The sequence below is a fragment of the Mytilus trossulus genome, unplaced genomic scaffold (assembly GCF_036588685.1).
Source record: "Mytilus trossulus isolate FHL-02 unplaced genomic scaffold, PNRI_Mtr1.1.1.hap1 h1tg000128l__unscaffolded, whole genome shotgun sequence".
NCBI lineage: Eukaryota > Metazoa > Mollusca > Bivalvia > Mytilida > Mytilidae > Mytilus > Mytilus trossulus.
The window spans coordinates 3,626,455-3,648,868 of NW_026963301.1; the positions used below are offsets into that span (position 1 = coordinate 3,626,455).

The 22,414-nt window shown below is 32.4% G+C and overlaps 2 protein-coding genes across 2 annotated transcripts; both read right to left on the reverse strand.

Moving 5' to 3' along the window:
• Positions 1-1,138: 1,138 nt before the first annotated feature.
• On the reverse strand, positions 1,139-13,160 carry LOC134700215 (uncharacterized). Its single transcript, XM_063561572.1, has 8 exons — positions 13,077-13,160; positions 10,002-10,128; positions 8,930-8,995; positions 7,228-7,298; positions 6,374-6,572; positions 5,303-5,422; positions 4,680-4,802; positions 1,139-2,121 (listed from the first exon to the last, which is right to left on the reverse strand). The coding sequence occupies exons 1-8, from the start codon at positions 13,082-13,084 to the stop codon at positions 1,804-1,806; spliced, it is 1,032 nt and encodes a 343-aa protein (XP_063417642.1). The 5' UTR covers positions 13,085-13,160; the 3' UTR covers positions 1,139-1,803.
• A 4,834-nt stretch (positions 13,161-17,994) lies between these two features.
• LOC134700302 (uncharacterized) lies at positions 17,995-21,969 on the reverse strand. The gene is made up of 2 exons (XM_063561656.1): positions 21,879-21,969; positions 17,995-19,712 (listed from the first exon to the last, which is right to left on the reverse strand). The coding sequence occupies exon 2, from the start codon at positions 19,705-19,707 to the stop codon at positions 17,995-17,997; it is 1,713 nt and encodes a 570-aa protein (XP_063417726.1). The 5' UTR covers positions 19,708-19,712; positions 21,879-21,969.
• Positions 21,970-22,414: the final 445 nt, after the last annotated feature.

Sequence of the window (22,414 nt, forward strand, 5' to 3'; positions counted from 1 at the left end):
TTTGAATTTTCCTATGAATTCGGTATTTTTTTATTTTACCTTTTGTTCCTCTGTGTAACATGTAATACCTTTTGGTCACTATCAACCAAATATGCCGTATGGTATTCCAAAGGAAAACATGTATAGTGTATGCTACCAATTTTATTTAAAAAACGAATGCTTCTTTTTGTACATTTTGTAACTTCATTGTGGTGTAAAAGCGTGGACCGAAGTACATTTTGTTTCCGCGCTTCATTCCAAAAATGTGCGCACGGTCAACGCTTTTACAACCCTATGAAGTTACAAAAAGAAGCATTCAATACTTATAATTACATTTTTCAGCTAAGATCATGAAAACACGAATTTTATCATTTTTCTATTGAAATCACCTGTGCACTTTAATCTGGGACCTCATGTCGTCATGAATGATACATTTTGTTGCGTGATGCAATTGCTTAAGGAATTCCGCGAGATGTGCAGTTAGCCAATCAGAATAATGTATTATAATGACATATACATCTAATGTAATTATATTGAATTAGCACGCCTTGGTGTTTTGGAGCAGCATATTTAAGGTCAGTAGTACCTTTCACTTTCATCTGGCTGATGTGGACATATGTCATGTCGTAGATTTTTTTAGTACGTATAATTTAAGTAAAAACACAAATATGAATACAAACACATTTTTTTTAATACAATGAAATAACAATATAAAAAAACGACAAAACAACAAAACGATTCCCCTAAATAGGCTCGAAAAAAACAACCTTTCCAATGTCTACTTAGTTGCAATCGTTGGCTTTGATGTGATCAACACAATACAAACATATATTTTAATTGTTTGTAATTTTGAATTTGTTTAAATACTAAGGCTTTTCTACCTCATGCATAGATAACCTTAGCTGTATTTGGCAAAACATTTAGAAATGTTGGTCAGCAATGCTCTTAAACTTCGTACTTTATTTGTCATTTTTAACTTTTTGGGATTCGCGTGTCACTGATGAGTCTTTTGTAGACGAAACGCGCGTCTGGCGTATATACTAAATTTAGTCGTGGTATCTATGATGAGTTTATTTAGTTGATGTCTTACTGACGTAAGTATCAAAACTTCTTTTAAAATAGTTGGAAATAATATTTTTACATAGATAGAAAACATAATGACACCAGTTCTCTAGTTCCACATAACATAAAGTCTATATGTACATAAAATTGGCTAAATTTCTTTATATATTTTATCTATAAACATATACAAATATACAGAGAATATGACAGATGTACATGTATGGTTCAATACATTATATTTGTTTTCTTACAAAAAAGAAATATGATACTGTTTTTAATCGAATATAGTCTATTGCAAATTAAACGAAATGTAAGAACCACCAAAGGTCATTACTTAAAAATACGCCAGCAATTCTTATAATTCAAACCTCTTCTGAAAACATTTGACATTGAAAATCATAAACCTTCTTTTTTTGCTTTCAAGAACACAATTCTCATAAAGTAGAAATATTTTGATTAAGCATTGAATCAGTATCAGCAAATATTATATATCCGATTATCGAATGAAACAAAGATGTGTCTGTAAAGGTGAGAACTTCTTTCACTTGATATGGTTCCTTCATTTTTTTTCTCTCTGCTTGTGGTTTATAAATACATACTCTGGTTATTTAATTATAGTAACAGTGAATAAAAAGACCTATTGGCTGACTTATCCTATTAAACCCTGCATATTGTAACTGAAAAAATTGTACCAACAAAACAACCTGCAGTTGGTCTTTCAACAGTTTGTTACAAACATTAATAGCGTATTTTCTAAATGTTTTACAAATTCTCATATGTAGGGGCCGATGTTGCGTCTGACGTCATTTGCGCAACGCCTTTGTACAGAACAGGTCCATCTTCGTGTAATAACAGAGCAGGCCAAACCACATGATCAATGACGTCACCGGATTTTGTGTACGATCTAAACAGATCTACTCTCTTAATGTCTGTAACTATAACAACTGGTGGTATTTGTAAACATATCGACCAGCAAACTTCAAAACACTGATCAATATATTGTTTTAATGATTTGTGGTTCAAAACTTCTTGTCGTTTCTTGTCAACAAATTTCTTATTCAGCAAACTGTACATAGTTTCCTGCAACACATAGACATATTTTAAAAATTACATTCAAGGTCAAAACACACATGAAAATTTAACCATTTGGAAATGGATAATTCAATAAAGGATATCATATTTACAAGAAATCAATTCGTGCGTTATATCTTAATTAATGATAACATGAACATGCAGTAAGCTAAAATTATGAGTAAGTTCTCAAGTAAGAAAATATAATAAAAACATCAAATCCATATACTTCTTTATATAAACTTTAGGTAAAAGGACCATCTCTTAAAAAAAGGAAAAAAATCTGAATTTCGAATATAATTTAGTTCGATAAGGATTATAATTATTTTCTTACTGAAACAAAACTGCACAATGCATGTCAAAAACACGACAAGGTACACGAACTATGTTCGATCTCACGTACGTCATCTAGTAGTACTTAACCTAAGTATATGTTTCCTTTGTAAAAGCTAAATTTAGTAACTCTTCAAAAAATTAAGAGTGGATTAAAATTATATAACATCCTATACAAATCTTAATCATCACACTGAAATTCCATTCATTATCGCTACTGTATTGAATCTGTTATTGTGAGTCCAAGTTTTATAACGTTGTTTCGGAATACATATACGAGACTTGCCGTTCTAAAGAGTTGTTCGCTTCAACTTACTACGATTCAATCATCGTCATCGAGTATATCTTAAAATTGCCCAGATTTTAAAGTTAACATGCAATTTAGTGGTTCACAGGCAGTTTATACGAAAATAAATCGATTTCATTGGTTAAAACATGTTATTATAACTAATAGTTGAGAAAGGAGAAAAAAATTGGTATTCATAGAGATTAATGTTGAAATAATGCATTTTATTTCATATAGAAGAAAACTTCGTACAATAATGTACCTGCAGAAATACAGTTATTTGGTTTCGGACTTTTCGTTTTGAATTCTGCTCGGTGTTCAATATTTTTATAATTTGACATGTTTTATTCTCAGTAATTGGCAGTCGTTGTATGGCTATAATTAACAGTTACAATCCTATTATGAGTCGCATTCGGTGAAGTCATAAGTTATAAACAAGGACAAGAGATTGTAAACACATGGTCCCGTCTAGAGAGTTTGGTGTTTACATGTATCATCTCTTCCATACATAATTTGAATGTACATTGTTGTAGTTAAAGGGGTCGCAATTTTCAAAATATTGCTGCTATCATTTTATTCACATAAATGATCTTTTTTACTTCTTAAAATGCATCTTCTTGAAGAAAATATTTGTAACACATTCAAAAGAATCTCAACTTACACGATTTAAAAACGATGGTTTAACGCAAAGTCAGAACAGCCAGGAGTATGTTAAGGAATGCAAATAAGGGACACGATTATTTCAGGTATGAATGAAGATTAGACACATGCAAGGAATTAACGGGTTATAAGATGGTGTGTTTTAATGAATAGTAGGAGAGAAAGGTCTTAAATGGCATAATTCTCTAAGATGTTTTAAGTCAATAGTAATTATAAGTTCGGTAAACATTCTGGACGTTATTCGCATGCTTATCAAAATGCAGAAGTATAAAACACCGTTCCTGACCTTTAATTTCTTCTGCAAGAGTGATGAAATTTTTATACATAAAACATGTCTACAGCGGGACTACTGATGGTTTTTCATAAATACGTAAAATATCTTTTAAAATGACACAATCGTGTAAATGAAATAGCTTCCACGCTAGGTGAAATGTAAATGGTTAATATTTAAAAACAAAGGAATCCTATACGTATAAACTCAAACTGCTGAACAAATATTTGTTTCGTGATATTTTCAAAAGGAAATAAGGAGATAATTATCTAGAGTTATGGATATTTCACTCTATTAATCTACAGTCAATAGTAATTATAATACATTTCGGGAAATATTTCGAATGTCATTCGCATGCTAATCAAAATGCAATAAGAATAAAAAATCGTTCCTAACCTTTAATTTCTTCTACAAGAATTATAGAATTTTTATACATAAATACAAAATCTTCAGAGTAACCACTGATGGGGTTTCATAAATACAAATGTGCATAAAATGTCTTCATAATGAACCAATCGTACAATGAACTTTATTACTCGGGATGTTTGTAGACATGAATTAATTTATGCAACTATGGCAAGGAGCAAGTCTACTTAATTATAATTATGGTACTTTGATAACTATTATCTGACTGAATAGGTATCAACTGCTCACTATGCACATTGTATGATGTATTGTTGCAATTGGTGTTTTGGGTTCCTTGCCTTCCAAAATTATTTCCATTTCATGCTGCTGAACTTTAACAATCCCAGTATGCTTAAAATTGTTTTCAAATCAAAACCTGTTATTAGTTCAGTATTTTTTTTATTACTAGAAAGTACTTTTTCCTTGGAAAACATAATAGTACTATAAGCAAGCCAAGGATATGAAACGTGTCGTTATTTATTTGAAATTTTCTGCTAAAAGGAAGACAACTCGAAGGTTCAACCAGCTACTGCCAACGGCATTAACGTTTAATGAGTAAATAAAATTGGAAGTAAGTTCTTCATATGGAAAAGCACGTGTAAGACTATATACCTTTACATGTTTATCTTGTGTGTAATTGATATCTTTTGCAGACAAATATCTCGAACATTGTAATCTGATGTCGTCATCCTTCTTTGTCGTTTTTGTTCCACCATTTTGACCTATTTCCACATTCTGTAAGCACACCAAAAATGGTATTGATCAACTTCAAATAAATGTCAGCTTTAATCAAATATGTCTTTACTTAATCAAACTGTCACTTCTTTAAAGAGAACAAGACAAAAACATTTAAACATAGTAACTTGTTAATAAATTCTTTCATCAAGTATATATATTGTAAATGAATATTGCAACATACTTATTTAATTTGTCATAAGACTTAACGGTGCAATATATCCAAAAACGTCATAATTATCCTTCAGGAAACTTTTTTTTGTTCCATCGCGGTATTGGCAAACTTACCATTTCTTTAGCTAGAACTAAATAAGTTTGAGAAAGTTAGTTTTCCCAATTTTTCACCAAACAAATGCGAGATTACCTTCGTACTAGTGTTGAAAAAGTTTTAGTAAATTGTATGAATGGTTTTATGGTTTACAATTGAATAGCTTGTAATATTTTGCGTATAGATCTCAGTCATATTAATGTCTTATTAAAAAGTAACACCATTTGCGTACTTGGTATATGTCTATGTTTTCGCCAGCATCGTGGTTTTTCTCCAGATTGACACCAAGTACCAATGAGGCAAAATTAGTTAATCTTTTTTCCCTTTGGAGTTTGCAGTCTTCATATATAGCCTAAAACACATAATTTTACAAAATCTCATTAATCGAACCATGATTGATTTACGATATTGCTATTGGGAATTCATAGTGTTTGTAATTATTTTTTTTACAGTCAGAAGAAATTTCATTTTGAAGATACATGTTGCAGAACAAAAGGTATTATAAGATCAATTATTCTTGTAACGGACTTTCTTGCACTATTAATATATTCGGCAATTTTTAAAAAGCTAAAGCCAAATAGTTTGACCAAATCCCATTTTTGAAGTCTATAGTTGTTTTAATTTGCATTTTAAAATCGATTATACTAAGCATAAAACCAGTTTAGTAAAATTTACAAAGGACCTAAACTATGCTACAATACGGTCTGACCATCACATATGGTGAAGAATCCATCAGTCAAACAAAGTTTAAAAAAAAACGGCTGCATAACATGTCGAGATCGCATGATGGCAACAGCTATAGATTATTGGACCCATGAGTTCTTAAAGTATGAAACAAAGGGTGTCAAAACACTAAAATAGCAAACATGAGTTGACTTACGTCCTACCTATGTAAGATCGAAATTGGGATAAAGGTACGCGATCATCACGTAAACACAATTAAAAATATACAATTTTGAAGGCCAACAAATTTAAAGACCGAATGATAAGATGTACATATAATCATTATATTATTGTATTTTCTCGGCGTTTTACGTTACAACCGATGATGGACAATGTCTGCAACAAACAAATTATGTATTTATTAATTTTTGGTCGAGTAAAAAGCGACAAACACTCATTACTATTACTTCCAAAAGAAAGAGATATTTTGGTTAGGCTTAAAGGCAATAAACAATGACTTTTACATCAAAAAGAAAGATACAGAATCGGTCTAATTTAGTTTGAGTTAAAGGTGACAAGCATTTAACATTAAAAAGACTTTACCGATCTATTTATATAGATGCATGATAAAAACACTTACGTTTAAAACTTCTAACAACATTTCTATGCCTTCTCTCTCTTGGAATTTGTGTCCGTCTAATGCTTCCATGGCGTCTGTCCAATGGTTGTCATAAAGTTCTGAGAACCGCTCACTTATCTTACTGGGTCTGTTTTCGTCTCCCAAGTTTGCAATCCCTGGGTTGTTGTTTGTCAGCCGCATGCCAGCTTGTTCTGATAAGCTTTGTAAATTAAAATATTCAATTAAAATTTATGACAGAATCTGGTGTATGTTGTTTCTTGACGTGCACATTCCCGATGTTTTTGAAAATTGAAAAAAACAAAAACAATCCTATTTCATGCGCACAATTCCAAATCAGGAGTGAAAATAAAGTGATTGTTGTTGGTTCATGTCTGTCCTATTTGTTTTTCGTATATTATTTTGTCATAAATTAGGCCGTTTGTTTTCGATATGGAATTAATTCATATTTTTCATGTCGGGGTATTTTATGGCCGACTCAGGTAATTCATGCGTACATCCCATGTTAAGGTTGGGGGAAATTTAGATATAAAATATTTTAAAGCAGAAAAACAAAACAATTACATGAATTGAAAAGGATTAGCAACTTTTCTCTCATTCCATATTTGACATAAAATAAATATTTGTACATATATCTAAAAAAAGAAATAGATTTTGTTATGTGAGGGCCTTTATTGCCGACAACATTTATAGAGTATATGTTTTGTTCATTCTGTTTTTAAATCCCTTATAAATAGTATGCATCATTGGCCAGCATACCATTTCTCCTTGTGTTTTTTTAATACTTACTCATTTAGTAGCTAGAATACCTTACAATTTACCCTTGTTTGTTTATACTAATATACAAATGTACGTACTCATTTAGTAGTCTCTTCTTTTCATACTGCAGTTCTTTGAGTCTTTTGATACTTTCGTCAGAGTTTGGGCTCTAAAAGCATAAATCGGAGTCACTGGGACTTTACAAATTCTAAAATAGTTTATCAAACTCAATTTCATTTGCTTTTAAATAGATCTAATAACTATTTAAATTCTTTAAACAATGGGGGTTTTGAATTAGGTTCGTAATCTCTTAATGAAGGAAATGGTATAATGCGATCGGTATGAAACTTTTTAAGCATTGTGGTTTAAAATTTTATTTACAATGACCCAAAATGTCGTTGATGAGTATTTGGAATATCATACAACTACATGTAGATCAAGTGTCACTGGGACATATTGCTCTCAATATAGTACTAGCGGATTTAGGTTTTTTTGGGGGATCGAACCCCCCCCCCCCGCTTAGAAATCTTAAAATATTTTTTTGTATTAACAATTTCTTGTATTTCTTTACTATAAAATAAATCTAAAAAGTTTATTTTGAGTAACAATAAGCCGGATAAACAAAAAGTGTGCCAACTATTGAAAAAACATGGTTTGGTATACAAGAAAACCTCTTTAATGTTCAAAAACATTCTCACTAAACCCCCTCATTCAAGCTCTCAGACTGGATCCGCGCCTGTATAGTCTCAATGATGGATGCTTCCTCCGAAAAAAAATAACGGATATGATCGATAAATGTGTTACCTAGATTAAATGGTATTACTAATCGTAATTTATCTCGATATTATCAGATTATTACATGGCATTTTTCATATCGCATGTATTATCAGCCCTAGGTTCAATATCAGCCCAAGATATAATGATATTGACCGAGGGCTGATTATACATGCGATATGAAAAATGACATGTTATGATCTTTTTATCATATGCTTCCACAATAGAGAAAAATAACAGATTCATATATTTATCCGTGTACGTTAAAAAGAAGTTCAAAGAGTAAAAGTTCACGGACGTCGGACCCAAAATTTGATACATTCGATATGAAATCTTTTTATCATATGCCTAAACAGACAAAAAAAAACATTTTGATATGGACGAATCGACAAAAAATAATTCAACAATATACATAATGAAAATTGTTAGGAAATATTTTTTCTAAATTATGTTTCAGTGAAACTTTAAAAAAAAAATGCATTTATTTAATAATTTGTTTTGTTTTTTTTATCTTTTTTTTTAATATTATTTACACAACCGGAATGCCATGTGATAACGTTACGGAACGGAATGTGATAACAATCGAAGCATGTGATAAACTTTTCATATTAGCCCGCTAAGCACCAATTCGAAAAATATGGAATATACGTTAATTTAATGCTATTATCATACGGTAAAAACCATATGTTATTTAGTCTAAGTATATGATAATAAATTTTATTCCACTTCATATTGAAATATGTTTTTGAAATTTATCCTAGTAATAAATATTGTTTACATACGTGACAGTTATATATATAAATCACTTCATTTAGTAGATAAAAACATATTAATATGTTCCGTAATATAAATTCAATCATGTGAAGTCTGTTTTCATAATATCTTGTCAAACTTGATAATGGAGCTACCATTTGATCTTTAGGGGAGGTTAGGTTAACTTTTGAATTAGACAGGATGTGCAACTTTGCAAAAGAAAAGGCAAGAAAAAAAAATGGCTAATCATTAATCGATATACAATTACTCTACCTCATCGTCATCGCTGTATGTACTACTGACAGACATTCTGTCAACATTTTTCCCTTCTAGTTTTGCCTGCAATGACAAAGAAATGAGAATGGAAACAGTGATTGTATCAAAGAGACAACATCCCGACAAAAGAGCAGAAAACAGTCTAAGGCCCCCAAGTCTGATAATGGTCGGAGAGGCTTCAATTTTATTTCAACATGAGTATCATGGTGTTTAGTATACACAAATATATGGAAGAATATTAAAAACACACTAAGTAAGTCTTGTCAAACTGTTTTTTTTTTTAATATTTCATTCTCTATAATTATATAAACATAGCCAGACGTGGTATGATTGCAATTAAAATTCAATCCACCAGAATTCAAATGAAGTGGTAAAAGGCAACTATGGGCCACCATACGGCATACAAAAATGAATACATCCATACTGTATAATCGGTTATAAAAGGCCACGACATGAAAATTGTAAAACAAGTCGAACGAGAAAACTTAAAGGACTGATTTCAAACAAACAAAACTTTGAACAGACAGACCTGAACGTCAATCATTTAAAAAAAATACTCCATGCAGACTAGTGACAAGCACATTAAGACTATATCGTGATTAAACAAAGTATTTGGGTACTCAATCCTCTTCTAACCTTGAACAGATCTAGAGATGTAATAGCACAACATAAGAAGAAACGTTAAAAACAATTTGCCATTTTTATTTTTCGTCTTCGTAATTTGTGCACTCCTGCTTTACTTACTTCAATTATAATCTCTGAACTATCATAGCTCTAATATTTTCTCTGTCTATTATATAGGAACTTTGAAAGTAGTTACATAATCATAGGATATATAATTATTCACTTAAAGTATGTCGGCCGAAAAGACAAAACGGAAGAAAAACTGTGGTATGTTGTCAATTAAGAGCACAATACATTTTAATACCTTTATAATCACATAAACAGTTATTCCAAAGTAAGAAATAAGTTTTTTCTTGGTTCGCTGGTGGACATGTTTAAATTATACAAAACTCTTTCCTTACCTTGGTTCGCTGGTAGACATGTCTAAATTATACAAAACTCTTACCTTTAGTACGACTAATTGTTTATCAGCTTTCGATACCCATTCAAACAATTCCTGGTTTGGATCCGCAGTGTTATCTTGTATTAACCTTTTCAATTCCCTACTAAGCTCCATGTATTCCATAACCGTACTAAAGTGACAAAAAAAAGAGAGTATACAATGCAATTAATCAATCAACATAAATATGAAATCAGTACTATATATACATGTATATACGGAGTGTCCATGCAGACTTTTCGTTAAATAATTCTTAAAATATTTTTAAATGCTCACATAATGTTTTAAATGATTTCTTTTCTGACAGGGTAACATTTTCTTCTCAGAAAAAAACTGTTGAAGTTAAGATACGGAAATAAGATTTGTATCTGCACTTAAAATTTCCTCATAACTGATAGCCCTAATGTTGCCAATCTGTGTATTGGAAGCAATAAAATGTTGATTCACAAAAAGATAGACAAAGTCAAAACTTTCTCTTGAGTACGGAAAAGGTCACGTATAGGTCTGTTTCAAACCGGCAAGGAAATTAAACTGCCGTAGTACAATTTCCTTACTTACTATAGGGGCATTCGTTTCTTTTCCGTGATGTATGTATTCGCAGCCATATCTAGTCAGATTATGGTCGTAAAATTTCGAGGTCTAGTATTGAAGGGGTGTAGTTCTTTTATTCCACGAAAGAACACTTACAAAAACTCTTGGAGAGGTCTGTAGTTGATCATCGGGATTTACCTGCCAGCTAATTGTCAAAGCTAATATTTATTCCCGTACTGAACATTCATGAAATATAAAAATCAATCAATGCAATGCTATAGTGTTGTCAGTTCAGGAAAGAGTGAACTTGTAACAGCAGAATCAAAAGGTAACCAAAAATCAGATACCACATACAATTAGTCGAACAAATAATATAAAAAAAGAAGATGTTGTATGATTGCCAATGAGACAACTATCCAAAAAAGACCAAAATGACACAGACATTAACAACTATAGGTTACCGTACGGCCTTCAACAATGAGCAAAGCCCATACCGCATAGTCAGCTATTAAAGGCCCCGATAAGACATTGTAAAATAATACAAACGAGAAAACTAACGGCTTTATATATGTAAAAAAAAATGAACGAAAAATTCTAAATATTAATAATTTGTGTCGTTTGGTTGATGTCGTGTTGACGTATAATTTTCCACGTTTGCATTTAGTCATTACGACATAGTTGTTATATAGAGACGAGAAAAACAATAAGAACAAAAAGCTTATAAAAGATCTATAATTGGAAATGACGATTTCAGAAAAAAACGTACTTTTTTTTTTTTTTTTTTTTTTTATTCAAGTACTCACTGCGGAAGGATATTAACACGTATAGTTGAGTAGATCGTATTATATACGTTATTCATAATAATAAAATCGAGTTTAGAAATTAAATTGTTCTTCTGATTTAAAATATATTTTCTGTTTGGTCGAAAAAACGAAATTTACAAAACATGTTCCAATCAACATTCATTCATTGATAGATTTTTCGAAGTGATTTTTTTTCACAAAATATTTCCATTGTAGATGATATGACTTATTACATTTGCATTATTCATTTAAAAACTCCAAACTTCTATAAACATGATGAAGTGTTTAAAAATGCAATGAAAAATCTTACTAGGAAAAAAACAAAAAATAATGGAATTGTCAGATTTCATACTGTCAAATACATTAGAAGGGTGAATAAACCATAGTGGTACTGAGAAATATAACATTCACTTTCAGAGGCAAATTTAGAAGGGGTAGGGGGCCCAGGCCCCTCCTTTTCTGGAAAAAAATTGGTTGCTTATATAAGGAATCACTGAAGCCTGACCAGAGCGGGCCCCCTCTTAGGCAGTCAACGGGCCCCCACTTATTAACATTTCTGGATCCACCACTGACTTTTTATTTTAATTGTTTTCTCTGAAAGTATTTCTTAGTGTCCAATAAATAGAAGATTTCATCTGAAAATGTTTACTAGAGTGTGAAAAAATCAAAAGAAATATACCATAGATATAGGAAGATGTGGTGTGAGTGCCAATGAGACAACTCTCCATCCAAATAACAATTTAAACATTAAACCATTATAGGTTAAAGTACGGCCTTCAACACGGAGCCTTGGCTCACACCGAACAACAAGCTATAAAGGGTCCCAAAATTACTAGTGTAAAACCATTCAAACGGGAAAACCAACGGTCTAATCTATATAAACAAAATCTATTTATATTATTATCGGTTTTTGATTCTGTAGCTGAAGCAATATTGATTGACCCTTTTCGTAATTACTAATGCAACTATAAATAGCCACTACTTATCAGAACTTTAATCTAATGACACAAGTTAAATTTCATTTATTGGTTTGATACTTCTCGAATAATGTTATCTACTTACATGTACATGTAGCTCAACCAATTATGCATTTTCATTTCATGTACATGTATTAAGGTAATTGACATGATAGTATTTCGGTCAAAAAGTATATATTAATAAGAAATACTTAACAAATACTTATGTTGCTCTCTAAATGAAGTATAGTTGTTGCTCGGTTTCATGGCATGTGTGGTGTGTCAGCAGTGGCGGATCCAGTGGGGATAGGGTTCGGGGGCTTAACACCCCCCTTTTATCTTGGACGATCAATGCATTTGAATTGGACCATATAGTTGGAACCCCCTTTCAAAATGGCTGGATCCGACCCTGGTCATAACAATCTAAAGTCCGATCGAACACATTTATAACAAAACGCAGAGCAGAGAAACAACACTTTTATTGCTATTATTACTTCTTACTTAATGCGAGGGTTTCATCAATAATGAAAAGTTAAGAACTACTCATCCATATTATATCATATATATATATATAACAAGACTCCATCCTCTTAATTTCTTTCAATAAATACACCACTTCGTTAGGATGCCAAGTGCATATTTAAACAGATATTGCATACTTTAGTCTATTAGGGATTTCCATGATGTGTATGAAAGCAATGAAGAGTGAAAGTATAATTAGAATTTGTATTTACATTTAATAAAATTGCATGTAAATCGACGTTTTAGTGTGAAAATATGAAGGTACTAACCGCAACATGGTGATGTGCCATTCATTACCATAAAACAATTGTATTTATTACCGGAAATCATAACAATACTTACTCTTTTATGAATAGATAAATTTCTTCCGTGTTTAAATATGATATTGTCACATGACCAAATACGTCACTAAGTACACTAAAGATATAGTAGATAATTCATTGATTATTTCATTTGAACTTTTAAAGAACAGAGATTTACTCCAGACCTATGGAATGTGTAAAATAAGAGATAAAACAAGTGTTCACAACTACTTTTAGGCGAGTGACATTTTCAGAAAAGACGCGTAGTTATTGACTTTAATGGAGGAAAAGGGGTTGGGGGCTCCTTAATGCACCCAACTAACACACAGCTGAATTTTTCATATGTTATAGTATAAATATATGAACTTCCTTTATTGGTCGGTCGTAAAAAAAATGTACGGTGCAATTTTTACAAAAAATTGAATTAAAATCGAGAAATAATTCCAAATTGAAAAATGACTATCAGTGTTAAAGCGTGAAACATTAACATGTCGCTTTATTTTCTGTTGTCACCATGGAAAAATTATGTACGTTTAACATGTCAATCTATACAAAAATACTTTTCAATAATAAAAGAAGTAATTTTTGAGAAACAAAAAAAAAAAGATTTGTAACATTTTGGGATTTAAAAATAAATGCTGCCAATTTTCATATTTTTTTCAGTTCTGATACATTTTCGGGTTGAAACTAAAATTAATGATATTCGTATGAAATCTACGCATGTTTCCTTTCGAATGATATATAATATAACTGTGTGTTAGATAGGTGCATTAAATTTTTTTTTTGATAATGTATTGTGGATTGAAAAGGCAATAATTCGTTAACCTAAAAGAAACGAATTTGCCTGATTTGGTGGAAATCGTATGGCTTAAAACCGAAGCGATGTATGTATATTTGTGTAAGTTTATAGCATACATACTTGATCGAGACTCGATCGGTATCTTGGAGGTAAACATGGCATTATGTTCTTCTCTTTAATTTAAAATAAAAAGCATTTGGTTTGTCCACTGCAATTTTCATCTCGAATGATGGATGCCACACATGTTCAAATTGGGATCCTAGAATATGCAAACACGTTTCAAATTAATTATGAACTTCTATGTTCTTTAGTTGCAATTGTGATGTGTTCAGAGTTGTCCACCTTTGCCCAGGGAAAATTCAATCATACGAGATATCAAACGATTTGTAATATTGCAAGAGGATATTCTCATTTTTAATTCTAAAGTTGTCAGGTTAAACCAGCAGTTCCAAACACACAGAGGAAAGTAAATGGTGCATTAAGTTGCATCTTTTTTTTATCATAGTTTTGTAATTAATTTCAAGGTACTTGTGTCTGAAGTAAACATTTAGATCATTGATGAAATTTGTCAGAAGATGTCACTTTGAATACCGAGAAGTTTGTTTGTTTGGTGTATATACATGTAGCTCATCAATTACTTGATTACTCTTGGTTGCCTAATCTTGTTTGCTAATGGATCACATATAACTCTGAAGGCAAGTTTGTTTCGAGTTCAAGATTTTTTCGTTTGAATTGTTTTACATTTTGTCATGTCGGATCCTTTTTGACTCGCTACAGGGTATCTGGTTTGCTTATAATGGTATAGGCCGTATGATTACCTATACATGTAGTTGCTGTTATCACATTTATTTTGACTCTGTATGTTAGGGGACCGACAATCACTTGATATTCTGAGGAGGGGTACAGCATTGTCAAAATTACTAGTCTGGCCTAGTTAGAACCTAGAAATAAATAACGTCGCCCAAACAGAATGAATATGTATATTTTACCCAACAAAATGCAGAAAATAAAAGTTTTCAAAAGTAAAAAGGAACGTTTGCACACAAAAAAAGTTGAAATTAATTTCCCTCAGAACCCCCCGTCCCCCCTTTTTTTCCTAAAATTAGCAACTGGTTGTTAACTAAAAAAATATATACGTAGACTTAGATGCACAATCTTTTTGATTAGTTGTTAGTGTCTTAAGCTTTGAACTAGCTGTCAGTAACTGCAACTACTCTCAGATCTGTCTAGTGTCTTTTTGTTGTTGTGATATACAAGCACCCGGACACGTCCACTCTGTGTAGTATTTCTGTTTGATCTGATGAGTTAAACCTTTTTCAACTGATTTTTATAGTTGGTTCTTATTTTGTATTGTTACACATCTGTCACAGGTTAGGGGAATGTTTGGGATCCCACTAACACGTTTAACCCCGCCACATTCTATATGAGCCAGTCCATGCGAAAAGGTACAAAAAGTCCTTTTGATAAACTTTACAGGACACGTTATGAAAGTTTGTTATAATATTTTTGAAAAACAATTTTATCCGAAAAAAATTTACATTAATGTAAACATTCATAAAATTGTCAATTCTATCCCGAATTTGTCAGTAAAAATAGAAAAGGACGTAGAAAAATATCTGAATTTTTGGTATTTGAACAAATGTAAAATCATTTGTTTCCCGGACTAATGGTATATTTTACCGACCAGAAACTTAAAAGTTCACGACAATACAGAGACAAAAGTCAATAATTTCCGTCAGTTCTACAGGTTTAAAGAAAGTAAGACAACATTAAAACATGCGAAAAAATACAAAAACTATGAAATCTTGTGTTTTAGAAATTGAAGCTAAGTTAAGTTATTTAATATTATATAAATCAACCGTCGTTGCACGGGATTTGAACCATTGCCCGTTTTGATTGCATTGATATCAGCATCGTAAGTGAGAGCCTTATCCCCACTGCTGCCGGGTTTAAAATTATCAATTGACAAATCAAGCTATTAAAACTTAACCTTGAAAATGATTGAAATGTATGAAATAATTCATTTAAAATCTTGATAAAACGAAAGGGCCCGGGAGGGGGGTCTCAACACTTTCAGGTGTTTGTAGCTCACAGCTTAATGATATGAAAAGAGTTAATGTGTTTTATAAATCACAAGTCTACTACCAATAATTACGCACACTTTTTAGAATTTCGTAAATTTTTCGTTTTTGTACCTTTTCGCATGGAATGGCTCATATTTGCCTGTTCAAAGACATGCAGCAACCTGTAATTCAGTGGTTGTCGTTTGTTGATGTGTCATATATTTGTTTTTCGTTTTTTTTTTGAACAAATATTAGGCCATAAGTTTTTTTGTTTGAATTATTTATATGTGTCATTTCGAGGCTTTTTATAGCACACTATATGGTAGGAGCTTTGTTCGTTGTTGAAGGCCATATGGCGACCGCTAGTTGTTAATTTTTGTGTCATGTGGTCTCTTGTAGAGATTTGTCTCATTGGCATTCTTACCACATCTTCTTTTTTATATATATTAACGGACAATTGACAGTAGAGGACAAGGCTATAGAGGTACACAATATATGCGTCCAATGCCACTCACACGAACAACCTCCATGACTGGCCATTTGGAATTGCATACTTCAATATTTTAGGTGGACCTTCAAATGGATTTCGTCTCAATTATAATGCTTTACATGCATACATTGATTTGGAAAATATTGCTGACGTCCGCTGGACACTTTTGTCATGAACCAGAAGATTCCTCAATTGCTCGAGGCACACAGTTCGTTCCCATAGGAATTAGTGATGATGCCGACAATTTTAAAAAAAAAAGTCTACCTCCAAATATGTTGTCGATAAGAAACTCCAGCATACTAATAAATCTGTTCCTCTGTGTAGCATGATTTACCCTTTAGATCAATATACCAAAGAACATGCTACCATTTTAATGTCGAAAGGCGTTGTGGATGATTTTTTTCAGACGAATTTTCAATTCACATGAAATAGGCGATCATTTGATGTTCAGGGGATTGGGGTAGAGTGGGAGAATGATTCTTTTACTTTCATCTATATATATAACTAGGGGAATATGTCAAAGAGACAGCAACCTAACCAAAGAGCAGAGAACAGGCGAAGGCCACCAATAAATATAAGTCTTCAATGCAGCGAGAAAATATTCAAATCTAGAGGTGGTCCTCAGCTGGCCCCTACATAGAATTGTGTACTGGTTCAGTGAAAATGGACGTCACACTAAACTCCAAAACATATAACTGAACTCAAATTAAAAAAAACAAAAACATGCATGCTAATTTTTGTGTATTTACATTCATTTACACATTTGTACACATTTAATTCCTGCATTTTGTGTTGCAGAATATCATTTTTCATCCTGACATGTCCCATATCAATCGCTCTGCATTAGTTGTTTATTTGTATAGATACGGAACAAGTTTTTTGTTCCATTTAGGTATACGACCAAACAAATTTTGATTGATATTCGTGGAAAGTATTCCCGTAGTAAATTATCAATTTATTTTACACAAAACAAAAAAGTGTATAATCATCAGCGAATGTTCCATTTATTGTTCTTTGTTTTAATATTTCTTTGTCTTGTCTTTACTCTCTCTGCGAATATAATATCTGGATATACATTTGATGCACATGGGTATCAAACATGCTCACAAGAAAATATAGTATATAAGTGAATACACCAACACGTACATAAACAGCATAACAAGAAAGAAATATGAAGAATAGCGTTCAATTTTCCGTTGAGTCTTAAATGTAAACAGAGAACGATTTTGGAAACACTCCGACAAAACTCACTGACTGAAAAATAGTTAACATTTGAAGCTAACCTCACCATTAGATTATTTTCAATGATATGGAAAGAACACGACATGATGAATGCATTTGAGGAGACTACGCGGATCTTCAATAATAACAAAGTTCCAAACACATTAACAACGACTTCATTCAAACCGTTGAAGGTACATTGTTTTAAAATATTAATAACACTTAAAAACATCAAATCAAAGGAAAAAATAACAGACAAGTATACTCAAAAGGGTCATGTCGTAAATGAAAACGAAAGTGATAACGCATATTTTAATGAACATGATACATACATATGAGATTTTCTTTGTTAGCGACGAGCAAGGTGCTATTAGTTTCATCGAAATGTAGTGCTCTTGGCTGGTACAATCCATCTTTACGTGTAAGAATGTTTTTAAACTTCTTTCCGTCTGAGGACAAAACAATTATGGAATGGTAACAGAAGGATGCAATGTATACGTTTGAATTGTTGTCTACCGCTATTCCTGTTGGCTTCACCAAAACGAAATCTTCGAACTCCCACAAGTGCTTGCCTTCCAACGTGTAACAATTAACGGCAGGATAACAATAGCTGGTTAAGTAAACTTTGTTTCCAAAAACAGATATACCGACTTGGTCAATATTATCGTGATATTCCACCAATGTTGATATCGTCTTGTTTAAAATCTGAATGCATTGAATCCCCTTTGATTTGACACAGCATATTAATGTGCCGTTGTTGTGTGCTACTCCTCCACAATCTCCATCAGTTTTTATACTTTCTAAAACGGTTCCTAAGTTTATGTCAATAATCTGAATGCCACTAGAGGTTGATATCGCAACTTCATGGTCTTTGATGACGGTGACGTTAAAAGGTCCGGTCCCAGCTGTGCGACAAGATATGAATTTGTCGAGCCTACCATTGTTATCAACAATAAACAGTTTCGATCTGCCACTGTCTGCCAAGATTATTTTTCCGTCAGGTAAAACAGTAATTCCCCTTAATTCATTCGGCTGTTGTCGTTTTTTTACTTGCACTGTGAATTTCGATATTTGGGAGAGTGTCAATTCATCAAAAGATTTTGGGACAATGTGTGGAACAGCTGACACAATTTGGGCTTGTTTATTCTTTCTTTTTTTCAACACAACAATAGGTGATTCTGTTTCTGAAGTCACTTTTCCAAATGACTCTATTGTGGATTCTATGTTTAATAATTTTGTATCAATGTCCAGTTTTAATCGAATTTGATTAAAACTACCATCCTTGGTTAATGAATTTAAATACGTTTCCTCTGCTTCTACTTCGGATTCAATCGATTTACTTCCAATGAATGACTGAAGATCTGATGCATACTTTTTTATCGCTGAAACTTTTTGTACTAAGTTATTTGCCACATGCGTTTTTTCTGATAATTTTGCTACCAATCTCTCTATCTCTGTATTTGCTTTGTTTTCAGCAGCATCTATATCTTTAAGCATAGTTTCTTCCAGTGTATCTAGGTAAGAGTTTACTTTATTTCGAATTTGAATAATTTTGTGCTGATATGTCTGTCGTTGGTCATGGATTGCGGTAATATTTCTTCGGCGGTCTTCTATTATATCCTTAATATTACTTTTTATGTCTTCAATACTCATTTCAATGGAGTCTATCAAAGCCGACGTCTTAGCAGTTTTAAGTACGTGTTGGAGAAGCTGAATATCAGTGCAGCTTTTATGGTCAACGTAAATACAAGCAGGACAACAAAGCTTTTCATGATGTGGGCAATAATTTGTATACTTCATATCATGTTCGTGACAATAGGTGAGAATTTTTGTTATAGTTGTTGGTAGCTTATTGTAACTTTCAATGGAAATGGCTTCATGGTGCCTCGATGATTTTGAGATACTATGATGAGCATGACATTCCATACATAATCCTTCATCACACTCAGAACACCAAAAAGTAGCTGCATTTGACATATGACGGGCTTCACAAATTCCACAACACATATTATTTGCAGTAGCCATATTACCTTGAAATAAAGATAGAATGAAGTTCATGAAAAGCATATTGAAATGCATCTTGGTTAAGGTAATAACAGAAAACTTTGATTGAACACATACATTGTACATTCATTATCTTAATTGAACGGATGATATTTTTATGTAATTGCTACAAGTATATTACATGTATGTGTGTTTAAATCAAGTTGGAAGATTTTGTCAATAATTTTTAACGAGGTTGAATAATTATCATTTTTGATGAACAGATATAAATAGAAAACAATTAGAAAAACTTTTAGCGAATAAAGTAATGTGAATTAAGTCAAATAATATTTGGCGTTGTGTTCACATGGATGAACAGTAAACATATGATAGGAATTATACAAATCAATATAGACATATGAATAATCCTCTGTTTTTATGACAACTGCTAACAATTTCGTTCCGAGCCCAGGTGGTCGTGTGGTCTAGTGGGACGGCTGCAGTGCAGGCGATTTGGTGTCACGATATCACAGTAGAATGGGTTCGAATCCCGGCGAGGGAAGAACCAAAAATTTGCGAAAGCAAATTTACAGATCTTATAACATTGTTGGGTTGATGTTTAGACGAGTTGTATATCTGTGTGCACCTTATCTACTATCGTACCTATCTGATCACGTGACAACAATCCACTTGATGTGCCAGTTGTAGGTTGGGGAAAGCATTCTAGTAAAGTGGCTTTCTAAATTCAGCTCAAAGTTAAAGTGGCTTTTTGATAATACCAAATAAGGATTCAGAAACCTATCTCTTTAAAAAAAAAATATTTAGAAAAACAAATCTTACATTCAATTCTAACAATGAATTTACCGAAAAATACTTAATATGGATTGCCTATCTGGTCCACACACCCCAAAAAAAAGAGTTTCCGAAAAGTCCACTTTAACTAGGTTTGTACCACCGTACAGCTAATGTCCCAATTGGGGGTATATATATATATATGTATATACGAGTCTAAATTGAAAACTGCGTTCAAACCTATGATTGCATTGGATAAAAACCGCAATTTTTATACTTGTGCATGTCAAACAAATTTCGTTGTAGAAGTATCTAAAAACAGCACAAACAACATTTTCCAAAAGACCAAATACGTGAAAAACGCAATTGACTAACAGGTCGAACAACTGATGTTCTTTAACCCTGCTGTATATATATATATATATATATATACAACTCGTCTAAACATCAACCCAACAATGTTAGATCTGTAAATTTGCTTTCGCAAATGTTTGGTTCTTCCCTCGCCGGGATTCGAACCCATGCTACTGTGATATCGTGACACCAAATCGCCTGCACTGCAGCCGTCCCGCTTGACCACACGACCACCTGGGCTCTCAAAAAAAGAGCTTTCGGTGGCCATATGTTACCTTTCCACGTCAGTTTTAATCTAGCGGCGTACTACAGTACATGATATATAAGGCATGAAGATGTTATTGTTACAGATCAGCTAAATTATCTATAGTAAAGGATCCTACAAATTAATGTAAGATACAGTCACAGAAAATAATTATATTCATAAGTACGTCTGAGTCAGTGACAACCCTACAACAGATGTATCCTTCGGATCGCCATCAATGATGGTGATACATGGCTGTGTACATAATGTATATACAACTCGTATAGATAATTTAGCTGATCTGTAACAATAACATCTTCATGCCTTATATATCATGTACTGTAGTACGCCGCTAGATTAAAACTGACGTGGAAAGGTAACATATGGCCACCGAAAGCTCTTTTTTTGAGAGCCCAGGTGGTCGTGTGGTCTAGCGGGACGGCTGCAGTGCAGGCGATTTGGTGTCACGATATCACAGTAGCATGGGTTCGAATCCCGGCGAGGGAAGAACCAAAAATTTGCGAAAGCAAATTTACAGATCTAACATTGTTGGGTTGATGTTTAGACGAGTTGTATATACATTATGTACACAGCCATGTATCACCATCATTGATGGCGATCCGATGGATACATCTGTTGTAGGGTTGTCACTGACTCAGACGTACTTATATATATATATATTATATGTTTAACCTCGAGTCAAGACTTGATGATGATAGCAATAAAATTACACAAATACTAGTTTATGTTACCATTGATAGATGCTATGATTTGTTTACAAAATGCAAGCGTAATATTCGTTTAGAAATGATATTTCCTTTACATGATGTTTCCGTTTGTGTTTATTCTGTATGTCATACGTGTATATACCAGGTAGTATCTGTGTGTCGTATGTGTATATAATCGTCTATAATCAGGTAGTCCAGTCAAAGTTTGTTAAGATAACGAACAAGTAAATACATTCAATAAACCGAACTTTACATTGAACAGTTAAAATGTGCAAATCACCTGGGACATGATATTTGAATTTTACCTGAGCGGAAGAGAATGATAACAGTTACACATGCCATGTGTATATTCACAACAAATCTATTGCTTCCATGATTTGTTTCGAATCTAATTTGATAGATACGGTCATGACAAACATGAGGCGATAGTAGGTATATCGTATATGTGACTGTTCTAGTTTACTTAATGTTAAATAAATGTAAAAAAAACCAAATAAATCTGAAGCTTGCATTATAATTTTTTAAAAACCGCTAGAATAAAATGCGATTAAGTCTTTATTTCCCAATCCCAACATTTGTCATTTTTAATTCATATTTTTTTTCTCGAAAGCTACCGTCCAATTTACTAAAT